At 41.1% G+C, this 18,670-nt stretch overlaps 1 protein-coding gene across 1 annotated transcript in view; it reads right to left on the reverse strand.

Moving 5' to 3' along the window:
- SLIT3 (slit guidance ligand 3) overlaps positions 1 to 18,670 on the reverse strand; it is a gene marked incomplete at both ends in the record, with an annotated part of 466,119 nt that overhangs the window by 100,943 nt on the left and 346,506 nt on the right. Inside the window, 2 exons of the mRNA XM_082291121.1 lie at positions 4,307 to 4,381; positions 5,501 to 5,651. Coding sequence (XP_082147247.1) covers positions 4,307 to 4,381; positions 5,501 to 5,651 — 226 coding nt within the window. The remainder of the gene's footprint in view (positions 1 to 4,306; positions 4,382 to 5,500; positions 5,652 to 18,670) is intronic.

Genomic DNA, 18,670 nt, shown 5'->3' on the forward strand with positions numbered 1-18,670 from the left:
TGGCACTGAAAGTCTTAAACACTACAGACAGACAGTGAATTGCACCCAGTGACACTCCTACACTCATCCAGCAGAGCAGAATGATGGCCTTGCTGTAAAAAACATGATGAGCCCAAATGCCATGAAGCACAACATAGTCTGCAACAGGATTCCCAGAAAATAAAGCCGGTTTCTGCATAACAAGCGACAGATGACTGCAACCTCATTTGCCACAGCAAAATTCATGCTTAGGGGAAAGAACAACAGGTAACAGCTGTTTCCAAAGACACAAACTACTTCTGCCTCCCCAAGAAACTTGATATCCTGGTTTTGAAACTGACTTCTAGTCTGCAAACTTTATTATTATTCAATTCTATTTCACGTGTAAAATGGTCAAATCCTGGTCAGACACTCCATACCATTCAATGCAGCAGAAATACTTACAGCCAAATTAAACCTCCGAAGGCAATTACATGCTAGAGGTGGGTTGGCAGTACCAGCTATTGGCAAGACAGCCTGACACTTCTTATAACAAAGACCATAATATATGTTCACTTTGCCACTTTGGCAAAAATGAACTGTTAGATGACCCCTTCAGGTTTTGAGGTAAATATTTTTTATTACTCTTGTTCTCAAGAGAAGAGGTCAGTCTCCTTTCTCCCCAGCAGTGCATGAAGTATGGCAGTTCACCTTTCTATTTTGAATGTGAGCTCACTGCTGATTTTTTTCCCTGCAGAAACAGGGACCTCAGCGGGAATGGCCACTGATTTCCCGTAGGCACAGGGGAGTGGGCAAGTTCTAGAGATGGCATCTGGGGGCTGCAGCTTCTCCCTGTGGTCAGTACCCCATCTCAGCAAGCAAGGGCATCTCTGTGCTCCCTCTGAGTCAGACACCCAGGGGCTTTTGGACACTGAATCTGTCATGGCCAGGAGACCCCTCCAGGCTCCCTCTGCCATGGGAGTCCCCAAACACTTGAAGGTTTTTTGTCTGATTGACAACTTGAGGTAGTGCCAGGGAGTGGTGGGGTTCCTAGTGTTTGCTTCATGCTGAATTTGGTAGCTTCTGCAAGAAAAGAACTGCTCCCTTCCACAAAAGTCAAAACTTCACCTCTGTGAATGGGGATGTCTCCCCTCTCCCTACCTGACACGAGGCCTTGATGTGTTGAGTGGGAAGATCTCCCACTGGAAACATAATCCCCTGTGAAAGGCAGAAGCTTCCAGCTCCCAGGGCTGGAGGGCAGCAGGTCCTGGAGCCTTTCTATCTCCTGGCAATAGGATACCCCCAAAAATCCAAGTCCTGGAGCTGCTCCCACTCTTAAAGAGCTCAGAAATGCATCCTTGTATTCCCCCTGCACTTCAAGCAGATTCAAAGTGCTCTTTGATAACCACTGCAAAATATCAGCACACAGTCCTTGGAGCCTGAAGTCCCTGGGATGGGACTTCAGCCTTCAGATCTCCCTTTACACTTGCAAGATCAGGTGAGGCAATATGGAAACAACACAATGAAAGCAAAACAGAGTTGCCTGGAGAACCCAGTAAATTACTTCTGGACTGGATTAGACCTGTCTAGAAGAATCCACACCAATCTTTTTATTCTACTATAAAAAGCATTAAACATAAAATGATTAAAATTAATGTTATGAAAATAGCATTATGTATATGGGATTTGCCAACTAATTATTGAAGTTAATTATTTTTTTTAAAGGCACATGCAGACATGTTAACCTTTTTAAAACCAGCAGGGTAATCTTAGCAAGTTAATTCCTAAGTAAAATGTGGCATCACATTGCATTATGTATCTCTGACCTTTAAATTTCTATATCAAGAATTTTGTTTTGCATTAAAATGTATTAAATCCTAGGCTGACACCTCATACAATAAGGCTCAGCTTAGGAGGACTACTGACAGACAAACTGCAGCACAACAGCTAATTACATATTAGAGGTGGGGTTGGTAGTACCAACTATTGCAAAGGTGGTCTGACACTTCCCTTTTTTTCCCATGTTTGTCTCTCTCTGGAATTCTGCTGGAGCTTTACCAGCCACAGTGGAACTATCGTACTCTGAAATGAAGTTTCTTTGCAAAGTTCCTTGGCATGAATCTGTCACTAGTCCTAAACTCAAGTGAAGGACAACCAGAGGACAAGCATTCAAATATGCTTCAGATATACATATTCCAGATATTCAGATTCATTTCAGAAAAAAAGAGAGTGTTACAGAGAAAAAAATAAAGAAAAAATATTACTTAGGCTAATGGCCTGCCACTGCAAAGCTCTGAGCTGCTTTCTTAAGCTTAGGAAGCAATTCAATTTCCAGACAGCTTCCTCCACCTGCTGTTTGCCTTTAACACTTAAGCAGACAAGGAATATATGATGAGACAGAGTCAATACTGTCAATCAAATAATAGGTTTTTTGTCCCATACACACACTAAAAAAAGGGGATTTGATCAATATTCTTCCTCTCTGATTTAATAGCAGCAGTGAACCCCTATGCAGACCATGTGCTGACATTCCTGCCACACAGAGCTGCTGCTTTAGGACCATGAGCAGCAGCAATTCCATCCTTGGCATTCCCCCACATTTCTGTTCTTGCATGGTGGAGAGGGGCCTTTCATTAGCAGAAGGATTTGGTCTGGTAAAGGCCAAATAGTAGCTTGGAAGGAAAGGGATTTTTGTTTGCTTGTTTCTTCCTGGTAACCCCTTCCTTTCACAATATGGAAGAAACAGGAAAAGAAGTCTAATCTGGCTTTTTAAGGATCAGGCTATGGAGTAAAGTTGTGGCTGAAGTGTTGGTCTGCTCATGAAAAAACACCTTTTTCAGAAAATCCCTTTAAGTGAAATGGAGAAACTTCTTTAGAGCCCCAGGTAGAACAAAAGAAATGAGCTCAGCTACAAAGATTTCCTAAAGAGCCTCTGCTTGGAGGCTGCCACTAAAACCCAGCAAGAGACACTTTGTAGGGTGCAGCTTCTTTTGCCATGAGTTTGACCTGCTTCTGCACACCTCAGCTCTCAGCAGCTACCAAGGACAGAGAAAAGATTCTTCTGTTTCACAGGAAACAAGTTCTTAAAAAAAACTTACAAGGGTTTCATGCTGGATTTATGCCCAAACTGCAGCCCCTGTCGAGGCATCCCTCCCTCTGTGTGATTGATGGGGACAGGAAGGACAGCACTGTACTTCTCTACAGTAAGTTTTAAATAAAACAAATTATTCCAATTTTCTAAACATAAATCCTGAAGGTTTGATGAGGACAGATGCTTTCCAGTTTGTGGATACACTTACATAGCATGCATTTTTCATTCCTGTTTACTATCTACTTACACAGGGAACAGAGCACTTATCAATGTCAACAACATTTTCTGAGTGCACTGTAGCTACAAATTATTGATCATTCATAAAACATGAGGCAAATGCTTGTGATTAGTTCCCCAAGTCTGCTGGTCTGTACTTACACAAATACAACCCCACCCCAAACCTGCAGAGCTGCATCTGAAACTCGTGCAGAAATAAAAAGAGTCCCACTACAGTTGCCTCCAAAGCCCCTGAGATCTCACATGGATTGAAATGGCCAGGAAGCTCCAGATGGCAGAAACCATGTGAAACGAATGCAGAACAAATAGCCTGGTTTGGTTGGGTTCCCTAAATTAGGTCGATTCAGACAATAAAACCTCACTAAAAGCAAACAGTTAAATGAGACATTAGCAGTGGGTCCATGGGGTTAAACACTTCACGTAACTTCAGAAGGATCCACTTTGAAGACTATCAGGAAGTATCAAACATTTTATCCTCTTTCCAAAACAAAGCACTGTGCCAGGATTGTCAACAGAATTATATAGCTATATTTGAATGACTGATCTGTAAGTTTGCTAATTTATTCTCTTCTCTAAACCAATAATGATCACCAGAAACTGCCATCATCTGTATCTTGCAATATTATATTCCTCTGACTATTTGAAACAACCACACCACAGCTGAAGACACACGATACATTCGAGAGACAAAACCAAAATGCTAAATGTCATATTCATCTCTAACAATAAGCATACCATCAGAATGAACTCTGGGACACAATTCCTGTCAGTCTCTATGAGTGAAAGACTAAGAAACGTAGCCTTAAAACCCCACTGAACTGTCAGCCTAGGGATCTTCATCTGTCAGTATGGTTTAACTGTGCCTGTCCATCCAACAGGGAACTCATTCAATTTTGGTAAACTCACATTAAAAAAGTAATTTCTACTACTGCAGTACTAAACTATAAAAAACTTATCCCTTCCTCCTTCCTTACAATCCAAGGCTGCATGTATTCTAACAAGCAAGTGACTCAGACTTACATTTTCCTGAGGTTGGGCAATTTCTTGAAGAGTCCAATAGCTTCCAAAACAGAAATATCATTGTCATTCAGACGCCTGAGAGGAACAAACAAAGAGATATTTAATGCTTCACAGATGCCTATGGATATGCCCCTGTGACATTCAGGGCTGCCACACAGAGAACCATGACCTTTGTCATGCAGGGCACTCTTTGCCATCTCCCTCGGACTCCTGCAGGTGAAAGAGTTTAGCTTTGAAGGAAAAGGGACAGAGGGGACTCATCTATGGTAAAAGCTCAGGATGCCTTAAAGAGTGTAATGCCAAAGGACAGAGTCCCCTCATCTCCCAATGCATGGCATAAGGAATTACTGACCTAATCTGTTACACACAAAGCTCGTGTGCGTGACTGAATCTCTGCTGTGCCTTCTGCTACATGAGACACGCAATTGGAGATGGGGTCCATGCAACCAGAAGGGCTCTGATTTCAGGTCCTTTCCTATAAAAATCTACTGATGTTCAACATCAATGTGAAGGCCACTGTCTTGGCAGGTTTAGGATGCAAAATTCTTTCTCTGATTTCACATAGCTCCATTTTGCTATGTAGAGTCTTTGCTGCATTTCTGGACGTCTTTCATATTTTTTCTTAACTTCAGATCAATAATTTTATGAGGTTTTAAATAGAGTAAGTACAATAAACACAGTACTAACTCAAAAAAAGAAAATTCTGTTTGAAGGGGATACTAATGCAAGAAAAGAACTGGAACCTTCAGTTGCTAAGCAATAAAAATGCTTTCTCATACTCAAATTTCTTGAAGTTACATTAGTTTTAGTGAGAGCCATTTCACCCAAGTAGCAGGCAACGCTGAGATGGAATGAGCTCCTGACCATAGATAAAACCTTAAATAAAAACGACCAGGTGCAAAGACAGAGGACTTCAGGGTAGACAGGAAAGGAAGGACACAGCTTGGGCCTGGCCAGCATTTGAGGACACAAGGCTGCTGCATGGGGCCATGGCTCCTTTCTCATCCCCACAGCTGGCATGAAAGCTAAGGAAATTAGAGTTGTGGTGCAACTCTGAAATAAAATTAACCTTCCCATTTTCACACAGGCATAAAAGTAGGAGGTTCCTTTAATTGTCTGAGTCCCTTTTACAGCCTTTAAAAATTAGGAAAGTCAACACATCCAGCTGAGCACCTCTGGGAGAGCCCCACTTACAGATCAGTGGTGTACTCAGGAAGGTGAGTGGGCAGTCGGGTGAGTTTTTGGTTCGAGCAGTCTACGATTGTCCCCTCGCAGCGACACTTCTCAGGACAGACAAGGTCCATGAAACACTTCCCAGTGAATTTACTTCTGTAATCCTCTGACCCTGCAAGAAAAGGAAAATATATTCCAGCAAACAGTTGTTAACTGCAGCAACCAGAGATATGGAATCCATCCTCAGCATTGCCTCCTGTCAGCTCCCAGCTCCTGCACAGTTTTAATACTTGCCAAGGACTTGTGTTCAGCAATTTTTAAAATTACTCCCAAGACTTGCCTCTGGTTTTTCACTCTCCCCTTAACAGACTAATTCCTTGTCTAACAAGCCTACCTGTTAAGGCATTTTCCAGCAAAGTCACTTTTTTCCCATTTGGAATTTAGTCCAGCAACAAGGAAAAGGCATCTCATGAAAGAATTCAAATGACAAAAGACTTTAAAAGATATCATTAAAAAGTCCCAAATGTTCAGACCTCAGCTATTAGAGCTATTTTTAGAGCAATCTTTTATTAGACAACCTTGTCAACTTTCCAACAATTAGATATCTTTATTAAGTATGTCAAACAAACAGCAAAGGAAAGTAATAGCAGTTTAAATCATTTTCATTTTAATTAAGGAACGGGTAGACCGTACTTAGTGAGAAGCACTCCCTGATGTCCCATTACACCATGATTGCCAGACCTCTTCCACTGGGTTTTTGACCCGTTCTAATGAAATGCTTTTCCAGTTAGGCTCAGTGAACTAATCTGTCCTTTTCAGGTTTGGTTTTTCTCGTTTAATAGCAGCAGGTTGGAAACTCGATCTCAGTGCTTCAAGGAACCAGGAGGATTAATAAATGTGTATGTAAGCAAAGTGTTGCCAAACCCCCACCACGCAATTGCTGCCCACTCACTTCGTATTTCATAATGGAAGCACCAGAACCGTCCCAGCAACCCTGTGCAAGGCCCAGGGATTGTAATTACCAAGAAGCATTTTTCAAGTTTTCCAAAGTTTTAGAAGTCAATTACAAGGCTTTCTCAGAGAGAGGAGCTGAACAAATGTATTAAGAACCCAAAAACATCAGCAAAAACTTAAACCCAAGCTGAAATTTGTTTATAGAGACTTGATGGCATTCACCACCTGCTTCCCCTTCCCAGACTGATAAATACACCACTGCCCATTTTATGACCACATACTATTTTCTGAAAGGAAAAAGAAGTTGCCTAAATCCACTATTATTTTAATTTATGTTACACATTATCTCCACAGGGTGATGCAGTGAAAATAAGCAATGCTACAGGCAATCCAACACTTTGATCCTGCAGACACGCTTTGGTTTAGTTTTGTAACTCCAAGCTGGATTATGAGAACCCTGACATACAGATTTGTACCTTGCCACTTCAGTGGTGCTAAATACTTTGCTGGTTTTCGTGCTTATTATAAATTACACATCTAAAGTGCAACTTCACTGACAGCACAGTACTTAAAGTATTAGGACCATTGGGCATTTTAAAGCATTGCAAAAGTACAGTCTAAGCTTTTTCCCACACCACCATCATTTAAACTCTTATCCTTTTAAAAAATCCAACACTTGATTTCCAGTCCTAGACATTCCAAGCTTGGTAGTCAGAATGTTTGGTTGTTTATGATTCCTTGGAAACAATACCAAAGACAAACAGTTATCAGGACCAGAGTTTATTAAAGCTACTACAATTACAGCACACATTGAATAACCTACCAACAATCAGTGATCAGAAAGTGTCTTGGAAATCCCCAACTTAACCCTTGGAGAGCACTTCTAATTTTCCTAGTAAAAAGCTTTTGTTGAAAAAAAAATCACAAACAACATGAAGTTACATAGGGTAAACATTTATTAAGTAAAATTTTCAGTCTACTGATGGATACAAGATTCATCTTCCTATGGGAAAAAAAGGATAGGAAAGTAAGGGGAATTATTTGTGAAGGAGAAGAGCAGTGTATAACACTGGAGGGTGAAAACTGGTTTTTGGTTTTCTCTTAAGCATTCTGGCTGAGCAAATAAAGAATTTTAGCACATTTTGACTTAGCCCCCACTGAGGCACACAACCTTCCACATTGCATCAGCTATAAGAAATTGATGCTTCCTAGGCATCTGTCCATGGCCACCACCATTGCAACAGGGGAAAGCCTGTCAGCTCAGCAGGAGAGGAAGGGAGCAAACATCACCTTCCTATTGTTTGTTCCTTCTCTCTCTCTCCTTTCCTTTTTTTTTGTTTTTGTTGGGTTTTTTTGTTTGTTTGTTTGTTTTCTTTGGGTTGTTTCTGGTTTTGTTTTTTTTTTTTCTTTTTAAGTGAGTTTAAATAAGAGTTACCCAGGTAATCACTGAGTCAAAGGTAACCAACAGCCTGTATATGCTCAGCAAGTACTCAGTCATTTCTTAGCCTGTGAGACAGCAGGGATCACCTGCCAAAGACTAGATAGAATTTACTATTTGACCTGAGCCTTGAGATCACTTGGGCAGGTGGCTGCTCTATTAAGATATTCCCATCTGGGATAGCACTGTGAAATTCAGCCATCTGCTTGCAGAACTGTTTAAGCACATACATCCATTTCTCCTGACTGCCGGGCTCTGAGAGAACACAACAGGACTCAGGAAGCACAGATCACCACCACATGCAAGGAATACTTCTTGCACACCATAAAATCATCTGTAGAAAGCCACGGAGAAGAGATGCAGGACAGAACATGACCCGGGAGTTTCTAGAAATTCCCCAAATTAGGAAGGATTAAGTTTGCTGTAAAACAAGTAGCCAAGGCAACAGCAAGGCCTGTGTGTGACTGAGGGCAGCTGTGGTTATTTGAATTGCTAGTTACTCTGACAACATTTTTATTTTACAACCAATGTGACACCACTATCAGGTACCAGGACACTGTGATTTCTTATTATCACAAAACAAACACAACGTGGCATTTCTCACATCAGCAGCACTGAGATAAAGAAACATCACATTTCCAAGTGCTAAAACATTCTATGTTCCTTTCTGATACCCACATGGAGAAATCAGCCAACAGAGAGAAATACCTTTTTGTTCTATTCTGAAGCATTGTTTAGAAAAACTGATTTCACTTTTTAAAACTTAGCTTTGCTCAAAGGGCTTAAAAGTTCTGGATGATCTGTTTTGCTACAAATCAGGCTGTCTCAACAGGGCTTGAAAACTGACCTGATACATTCATTCTAGAAAATGATCCAGCTGCCTCAAATTTGGCACCAAAAATATGACCACTGAGATCAGTTGGTCTAAAATGTGAATGAAAACCCCAGGAATCTCAAAAGTTCTTCATACAACCACGAGATCACAATTCTCACTGGGAAAAAAATAAAGAGGGAAGTACATTTTTTGCCATAATTTCACATTGCTAGTATTAATTTTTATCAGTAAGTACAGATAAAATCTAAGAATCCCAGATGTTCTTCTATTGATGGCTTCACAACAGATATGTGACAAATTGCAAGACAAGACAATATTTCAGTATAAGAAAACTTCTGCATGAGTCTCTCAAAGTCCTTTACAAATAGGTGTTGTTATCTTTGTGTAGGGGGGAGTTAGTCAGTAGTATTTTAAAGATCTTATCTAAGCTTATCCAAAGCTAAAATGGCCCATTTGGATTTGCTGACTCAGCTTTGCCCTATGGAATTATTGGATAGCAGTGTTTTCATACAGGCCATGTTACCCATGTCATTTCAAGAGATAAAAGACAATGCTTTGCAAACTCTTCTGAAGTTTTGTTTTTTCATTGTATTTGTTCACAATGCAATGCCAGCACATTAAGGTTGCTCAGAGCAGGTCCAAAGTTACACTGAGTGGCAGGTGTCTTGTTGCAGAAGTGGCATCCAAAGTGTACCTCAAGTAGAAGGATTCACTGGACAGCTCAAACAGACAGATGCAGCTTACATTATTCATAAAGTAAGAAGACAGAAGTGATTTTTCATCTCAGCAGGCATGGCCGGAATCACCCTTGAATATTATCAGCCAACACCCTTGAATATTATCAACCAACAACCAACAGCCTGACTCCTTCATTGTGAGAGCAATTAAACAGATTAATTACTTAGAAATGGTTATTCTGCATGCAAGCCCTGTGGAAAGTCTGTGCAAACACCACTGTGGCTCCCTGGCAGTGCCCGGGAGCCTGGTTAGCAACACTTCACCTGTTCCACCGTTCCCGTGCGGAAAGGGCAATCTCTCACCTTCTGATGCTTCTGACCCAGCAGAAGTATCCAGGCATGCCATGCGGCAGGGAGTATGCAGCCTTCCATGGTGCTTGACAGAACCATGTTCCATTTGTATTGTTCTACCACATGGTTAGATCAAGCACAAAGGAAAACCCCATGGACAGCCAGAGTCAGAGTTAGGCAGCGCCAAAGAGAGAGGAGCGTTGAGAGGAAGCAGCATGGAGAAGCACAAGCTGAAGGTTCACGGAGAGCTGCTCTCCACTCCACCCATGCAAAAAGGTGCTGGATACAAGAGGTCATCCTTTATGCTACTGCAGGAACGCCCTGGAGCACAATTGGGGTTAGTGAACACAAACAGAGCCCGGGCGAGTTCAGAGACAGAGCTGACACGATAGAAAACACCACCAAAGGACTGCTCACAGCTCCTTCCAGGGAGCATGTGCAGCTCCCATCACACAGTGAATGCCCAATCTACACTGCTTTTTATTACTTACTCTCTCCTGGTGTCTCCTTTCAGTAAAAGTGCCATTTAGGTTTGCTCCATTTATTTAAATGCAACCTTAGAAATACCACAGCCCATATTAATATCAGCAGATTCCGAGCTGATGATGGCCAAGCTGTGGCCTTAAATGTTCCCTGAGTGCCCTTTGAGCTTGATTTCAACTCCCAGAGGCCCTTCATGCTGGTGGCACTTACACTGAAAATTTGTAATTACCACTGCTTTTCTTTTCTCTTTTTTTGGTTTCCTCTGCACTTTCCAGCAAGGTAGCACACACATGCTACTACAGACATAGACAGCATTTTGTTATTCTGTTTCTGAGCATATTTGCTGGGTTTTGTACATCATTTGGGGATGGAAGCTAAGCATTCTCTCTTTCTGACATCCTGGATTATTTCAAACAGCTTTTTTCTTGTAACTCATTCCTGCAACTCTGACATATAAAGCAGGGCATTCAGCTCAGGCTTCAGTGCTCCCACTGAAATAAAGCTCTCACTGACTCCAGTGTCTGCAGAGCTGTGCCACTGGGCAATGATTCTGAAAGTCACATCTCAAACGTTCTTGCAGGATTCCCAAATGAGAGAGGAAGTGGCTGTCCTCTGCAACTGCTCAGTGTTTTGCTGGACTTCAGTGAAGGTCAGTGCTTGTGCTTTTAAATACATATCACCTGCCTTAGTAAGGGGTTTGCAGTGCCCAAAGAACAAAGTCAGCATCAGGCAGATTATTCATTACCTACATGGAGAACAAGGCAAGTACTTGAGCAGAGATGACAGATAATAGAGCAACGGTCTGTGCCTCACCACTTTGCTATGACCCAGCACTGTTGAGCAGAAAAGTCAACTGTCAGGTACTTGGGAACTCCAGGAAACAAGTACAGTGTTAACTCAGCCACCCCACACTGTGGGTTTGGTTCAGCAATGGAAGTAAGGCTTGATTTTGTCTATCTCTGCAGTCTAAGAAATAAACCAAAGCAGTCTTTTAGGGGAACCTAACACAATAAACCTTAAATCTCCACAAGCTGCCAAACTAGCCAGAGTCTGAATTGATAAAAACATTAGATCATTAATTTTCTTTGTGACTCGTGCAAGGTGACACAAAATCATATTAATTTTCTCGCCTGATTAATGCGAAGTATGCATAATCCTGGAATCCACACCTCATTTACTTAGAAATCATAACTAGCATTCCTGCCAATGATTTTGTATGGCCCCAGTGAAGAAGGATGTAGAGTCCTATATCGTTATTCCTACACTGCCTTAATAAAGCAGCAGTTCTGGCCTGGGCTCTCCAAACAAATTAATTCACAGTACTCTGTTAAACAATGACAAGTAACAGTTCATGTCTTCCAAAGACACTTACATTATATACTGGTTTGCAGTATTAAGTGGGATATCTGTAATAAACTCAGAAATTTCAGTGTCAATGAACTCCTTCAGTCCTACTAGAAACAAATGCAGTCTGAGCTCTGCAAACGCCTTCCTGAGAAACCCCATGAGAATATTTTGAACAAGTCTCTATTCCTTTGCTGCACTAATTAAACACCACTTACAATAACTGCCTAAACTAATCATCAGCTGCAATGAACAGAGGTACCAGCACACAAAAAAGTCTGTCAAAATCCTAATTTACGTCCCTAGAATACAGGAGAGCCAAAATACCAGGAAAGCACACTATTTTATAAATTACATTGAAAAGAATTCCATAAGCCTTTGGATGTACACAAGATCATCCTGCACAAATTTTTGCAAACAAGAAGTTGAAGAATGAAATACCATATCTCCAGCTATTTTCCAGCTTCCATGAAAACCCCTCCCTATAGATACTTTATAGCCAAGCAGCACTGTATGGTTTGCTCTTGGTGTTAGTTCACTTCTTGTAATCCACATTCTGTTAATCAGTCACTGAACCTGCAGTTTGTTAAGAATTTGTATACAGGACCCTATGTTTAACTGTCCCATCAGGCTGCAACACCTCAGGAGACTGCTGCAGTCTCAGAATAGTCAGATGAAAAATTTATTGTCCAATTGCAGCACCACCATCCTTGCACTGGTTTCAGCTGACGAGCTCTCTTCATGCCAGCACCTCCCCAGTTATTTTCTGTGTCCCACTCAAGTGACCACTGTGCACACAGAAGGTGCTACCTTAGCATCTCTGGTAAGTGTTGCTCAGCTTAACCTCAACACATGGAAGGGCAAGGTGAGAGGAGAGAGCAAACTTTGTCCCACCTTAATTTTCGAGGCTAAAAGAGCAATCAATCACTCAGCTTTCTGACACAGGTAATTAATGGAACAATTCAGATCTCAAGGGAGGAAATCTCCACAGCCCTGTACTCTGCCTAGATGGGAATCCAGGGTAACTGTGTTATTTGGATGCCTAAGTGATAAGGATGCATCTGTGACTCAACATCCATCCTCCCTCTTTCCTATAATTGCAAGTAATGATGCTGGTGGGTAACAAAGCTGTTCAGGTATTTTGCTTTTTTGAAGACTACTTCAACTCAAAACTAAAATGAGGTACAGTCTAAAATAAACTCTCTAACTGAAACACGTCAATTTACTTTCTTATTAAGAATCACAATCTCTGCCAAACAGACCCACCTGTTTTACGTTAAGCTTATGCTTCCTTGAGTGGAATGATTTCCATTCTTTCCCCTCACTGCAGAGCCAGAACCCTTCACCATCATGTTCTTCACAGGCTGGTGAAGGCTTAAGAGTAACTGACACAATTTTCTACATAAAAATCTGAACTGCTATCAAAGATGTGCAGAAAAGGGAGAGCTATAATCAGTATCCAGTACAGCCAAATTAATTTAACAACAGGAACATTTCCACAGTGCAAGGAAATTCAGCTCCATTACTATTAGTCATAGCAGTTGTATTGTGTTCTCTAATGACTTCAGCTTCAGGAAGAATTCATGCAAACCAAAGCCCAAATATACTCAGTTTCAGTGTACCATGAAAAATGCATATTCATAATTACAAATTCAGTGCAGGGTTTAATCTGCAGGTGATTTATTGCTGTTGAACAACCTTCCATTCACATGAGAATAATTCTTACGCACCACAAACATATCCTCAAGTTTCGGTACATTCAGAGGGTTTGTGAAAGGAGCTTTGCTGAGTCTTTGTGTCCTTCAGGGGGAAAAAAAGGGGCACAACATGCAAAATTTAACTGAAAAAAATCAAAACATACAAAAAACCCCCAAACTAAACCAAACCACAGACAGAAATCTGAATGCAGTTTCTCAAATCATAAGCAGTGTTTCCTATCCCTTTCCCTCATGCCAGGGCAAAAGCCGTGGTAAGAAAAGTGCTGGAACTTGGCCCCAGATGAGACTTCCCACTAACAAAAGAAAGTCTGGAGCACTCAGGACAAACCCACAGGCTGTCAGGGCTTGGTGCCTGCTCAGGCAGAGGCTGCTGGAGCCCCACACACCAAGGGCAGGATCATCACATCTCCAACACGTGTCCCTGTAGCACAGCAACAAGGCAGCCAGGAGCAGGTGGGTACCTGTGCTTTCCATCAAACAGAAAGTGCTAAGGGCAGGAGCATGTCTACATGGTCTGTAAATGACTATTTGCTTATTAAAAATGAAAGGAATTTGCAAAGTTGTCATCAGAGTGATTGGCAAATTATGGGAACAACTGAAGAGTGTTTCAATCAGATAAATTATGTAAGATCTGGGTTAAATTCACCTACCTTTCATGACTTTTAAACATTGCTCGAGGAATAGCAATGCATTGCAGCTTTCAGTTTGAGAGCTCAAAAATCTTAAATCGTTTTTACACATCACTAGGAGCAGAGAAGGGGATAACCCAAGGAGTCCAAAGGACACAAAATGTGTGAACTGCCACAGGGAGGGGACAAAAAGTCCTGATGTGCAGCCTGTGCTCTCCTGACTCCATCCTCAGCAGTTCCATGCTTCTAAAGGTGCAAAAATGCAGGGTAGAGAGAAGGAAATTTCAGGTGATTATAAGAAACAGCAACTCTGTTCCAAAGCAGACAGGTAACCTGAGGAAGGTGAGTGTGTATGAAGACAGAGACTGGAAAAGACACATAAAGAATTAGGAGAAAAGTTGCAATTAGTAAGAAGAGATTTTATCAAATGCCTTAAAAATTATGAGTGAACAAAAATCATCTACATTACCATCTAATAATTGGGGATAACATGACAGAAATGACACTAGCCCTAAATATGCCAGGTTTGGACCCAAATGTACCACAAAGGCTTTGCTTTCGGTTGGGTTAACAAGAAGTAGTGTCCAAAAAAGGAGAGAATAATGCTGGCAGATGGTTCATTTTCCTACTCCTGTTCTCCCCTGTCCTTTTGATTGTACAGCACTGTCTGGAACTGAAGCAACTAATTAAAGGCAGTTAGACACAATGTATGCAGGAGCAAGCACAAAGACAGGTTCACCTCATACTATTTCAAATAGCAATCTTCTTTATAAAAGTATTATTTCTAAGAATTAGAAGATAAAAAGCTTTTCTGATGTGATGTTTGTAGAAACACATTGCTTTGATCATTATCAGAGATAGTTTATGTCAGTACAGCAGGTGGAACTTCCATTGCTTTTGAAATGCACAATATACTGAAAAATGCAAACATATCACAGGGAGAAATAGATATACAGCTGAATGCAAGGGCAATTCTTTCCAAAAGCTATTTCATACACAGTGTCACACAGCAATCAAGGAACCTGCCAAGTCTTGAAGTGACAATAAGCTACCACAGAGACAACACAACCTGCTCATAGATTCATTTCCCTTACTCCTAAAGCCCAGTGCTGCCTTAGAAAACAAAAGTGCTCTGTAGTAAACTTAATCAAATGCTTCTGGGCAGGATATTTGTGTTGATCTTTTTTCCCCTTATTCGTACTAAGAATGGGAGCCTCCAGTGACCTAAGGCTGCCAAGCACCATTGGATCCTTAGGTGGTCAGAGTGGGCAGATGTAGCCAAAAAGAAAATGATCATCAGAAATTCACTGTTACCACTGGAAATGACAGTATTTCCCTTTTCTAAACAGAAGTGAGAGAGAATTAGTCACAGCCTGTTCTTCTGATTTCTCTTTCAAGAAAACATCTCAGATTCTTTAGTCTCAGATTGTATAGCTGTGGGGAGACAGCTGAGCAAGGGGGAGATTTGTTATCATTGTGGTGCATTGCATTAAGTGGAAAGCAGAAAATCACAGGAAATAGTATCTATTGAAATCTGAAGTTTAAACATATTTGATGGTATATTCAAAAGCTTTGCCTGTCTCACAGCCCTGGGCAAAAACATGTCCCGTTCCCTGCTGTTCCTACATTTCATGCTATAATGCTTCCAATTCTCCTTTTAAAAAGAATTATGTACATTATCTACCTGTTGCACAGAAGCTCCTTCCTATGGCCACTCATAACCTTTGCAGATGTTGCTCCATTGTTATCAGTAAAAGCTTGAGTCATTAGGTTCTGGGAGGAAATAGCATCTGGGAAAAATGCCTCAATTGAAAAAACTGATCAGCTGAAAAAAAGAAGGCAAGCACTTCTGGCTAGATGCTATCTACAGGATGGTGGGGACCTGGAACGAAAGCTGAAGGAAACAGTGAACAGAATGAAGTTTTGTAGATCTGTCTTCACAGTTTCATTTAATTATCAAACACAGTTCTATTAAGCCCATCTGCCCGTGTCCTCTTGACATTACCTTCTCAATGCTCCTCTGCCACTTCAGACTGATGAAACTTCAAAGATCTCAGCTCTTCTCTCCTGTTCCTGCTAACCACTCCTCTCTCCTATCCTTATAGAAAAAGCACTTCCCTTTTTTCCTTCAATTTACGGAACAATCACATTTTTTTCTCATAACAGGTCCTTTCTGACAGTCCCCTTTATGATCACAGAATGATGGAATGGTTTGGGATGGAAGGGACCTTAAAGACCATCTTGTCCCACCCTCTGCCATGGGTAAGGACACCTTCCACTAGCCCAGCTTGCTCCAAGCCCCATCCAAGCCCTTGGACACTTCCAGGGATGGAGCAGCCACAGCTTCTCTGAGCACCCTGTGCCAGGGCCTCCCCACCCTCACAGGAAAGAATTTCTCCCCAGTATTTAATCTAAACCAACCATCTCACAGTTTAAAGCCATTCACCCTTGTCCTCTCACTACACGCCTTTGTGAAAAAGAATGTGGAAAACACACAGATTGCTTCAAGACAGCCTCAGGATTTTATGACTTTAAAACTGTCCTTTCCCTGATGTCAAAGTATTAAGCTCACCTAGGCTTAACTGCTCCTGGGTGTGATCCTGACACTGCCTGAGTACCTCTGCTCCCACAGAGCTCACACTTTCTGTGCATTCTCATTTCTTCTCAAAGGTCAAAGACTGTGTGAGGATAAAATCCCTCACATTTCTTCCTCAACCAACCTCTCACATTCCCTGTGTTTTCCCCTCAAAAAGCAACTTTCTGACCATTGACATGTACTAAATGTATTACACAAACTACATGAAAATACCAGGATCCTGAAAAAAATAACTCTTGGAGAAAGAGATGCACATTACAAAAGTATTTAAAATGAAAATTCTTTTCTCATACACTGAGGAGAAGATATAAAAACTAGGGAGGGAGAATTCCAAAGAAAGTAAGGACACTGACAAGTTACTAAGCCTTGCCATCCCAGTGGGATTGTGTCATCCCTGGATGACACAAAGCACTGCCCAGGGCTCTAAATGAAGATTCATACCTCATGGACATTCTGTACAGAGATGTGCTGTGTTAGACCCTGGGATGAAATGTATTCCTCAAAATGAAAACATGGAAAACTCCTGCTAAATGCCAAGCCTGGAGCAGCCATGATTCAAAGGGACAAATTGAGCAGAACAGGTGCCAAGGATGTCTGTTCCCTGGATTGATTTACAAACTAAGATTTTCTAAACCATTAGATGTTCCCTGTCTCATGTGAGCAGACAGAAAGTCGAGTTCAATGTATCTCATCACCATCTGGAAACTCTACAGGCAAGGATCTCTTCTCTACTGAGCTTTTGAGCAGCATTAGTTTTCATCCAGCTGAAATCTTTGTTCTGAAGCTGTACAATCCCTGCTCTCCTCCATAAGTCAGGTTTATTCCTTTTTCCATGTGGTTTCGATATAGATGCAGAGCTGGAGACCCAGGGAAAAAACAGACTAATGCCTCAAGGAAAGGACCCCCAAGACAAGAACTCACACAAAGTATTATTCTCAGCATCACCAGGTACTGTGTTCTGCACTGTAGCTCTTCTTAGCTATGACCTCTCCTAAATGGTATCAGATGGTGTTTGCCTTCCCCAATCTCCTGGACCATTGTTCAGAGCATGTATGCACACACATAACATTAATTCCTCTAGCCTATTAATAAAAGCAGAAGAAAATAACAATGGCAAATTGGGTACAGGTTTATATAGATCTGTTTCTGCAGTCTGCTTTCCTTTCTAAACTATATTTATGCATTTTCATTTCCAGTTTCTTTAGATATGAATATTACTGGCTCATTACACTGTTACTATGATGGACACAAACCAAAAACCTAGATACAATACATCATAATTTCAGGTCTGATTATAAATTTTGTGGCTTGAGTCACAAGGGATTGAAGACTTTAACAAGCCTGCCCAAGAAAAGCTGACTGCAAACGAAGTTATCTTTATTTTCTTTTCCCCATAAAGGAAAGGTTTAGCTCGGCATGTTGCTCGCAGAGATGCACAAAGCACAGCGGCTTGTTTTGGGCTGCTGCCACTCAGCTTCATGCTGCATCCCCATCTAGTGCCATTAATCTTTTACCACCAGGAACACAATTAATCATGTTTCTTTTCAGAGGAGAAAGAGAAAAATCATAGTAATTTTCATAGAAAACACTGCAAGGTACTCCATCAATAACAGTCATTTTTCTCCTCAGTACACACTAATAGATTTGCTTACTGAAACCTGCTTGTCTTTACAGTACACAAAAATGCAGTAATCCAAAATAGACACAACCAATATAACCGATAGGAAAAACACATGAAGGAGTCATCTGCTTAGTTGTGCTGTGTAAGGCAAGAAATATCCTTTTACTGACAGCTGAACCATAAATAAAGAACAGATAGGGTTGAGAAAAAGCTGTTTATGTTACCTGGGAGGTTAATTTCAGGTGGAAATATTTTTCCGCCTCACTCACAAGACAATATCTTTGCCTAAATTATTATGAACTTTTTGATTCAAAGCTTGCTGAAACTAAAAATCTTACCAACTTTGATGGCAATTTTACTTGAGTTAGTGTGTGTTAGTTGTGGACATAAGGAAATGAGTCTATGAAAGCACGTGAATTGATGCCATTCCCTCACCCCCAGCTTCTCTCCCATCCCAGATCAGAAATGCCCATTGCCAGTTGTATAAAAATCTCTCATACTGTTCTCACTCTTTTAAGACTGGGAACTAAACTTGAACTCAGTTC

Source organism: Coloeus monedula, assembly GCF_965178545.1.
Source record: "Coloeus monedula genome assembly, chromosome: 15".
NCBI classification, from domain to species: domain Eukaryota; kingdom Metazoa; phylum Chordata; class Aves; order Passeriformes; family Corvidae; genus Coloeus; species Coloeus monedula.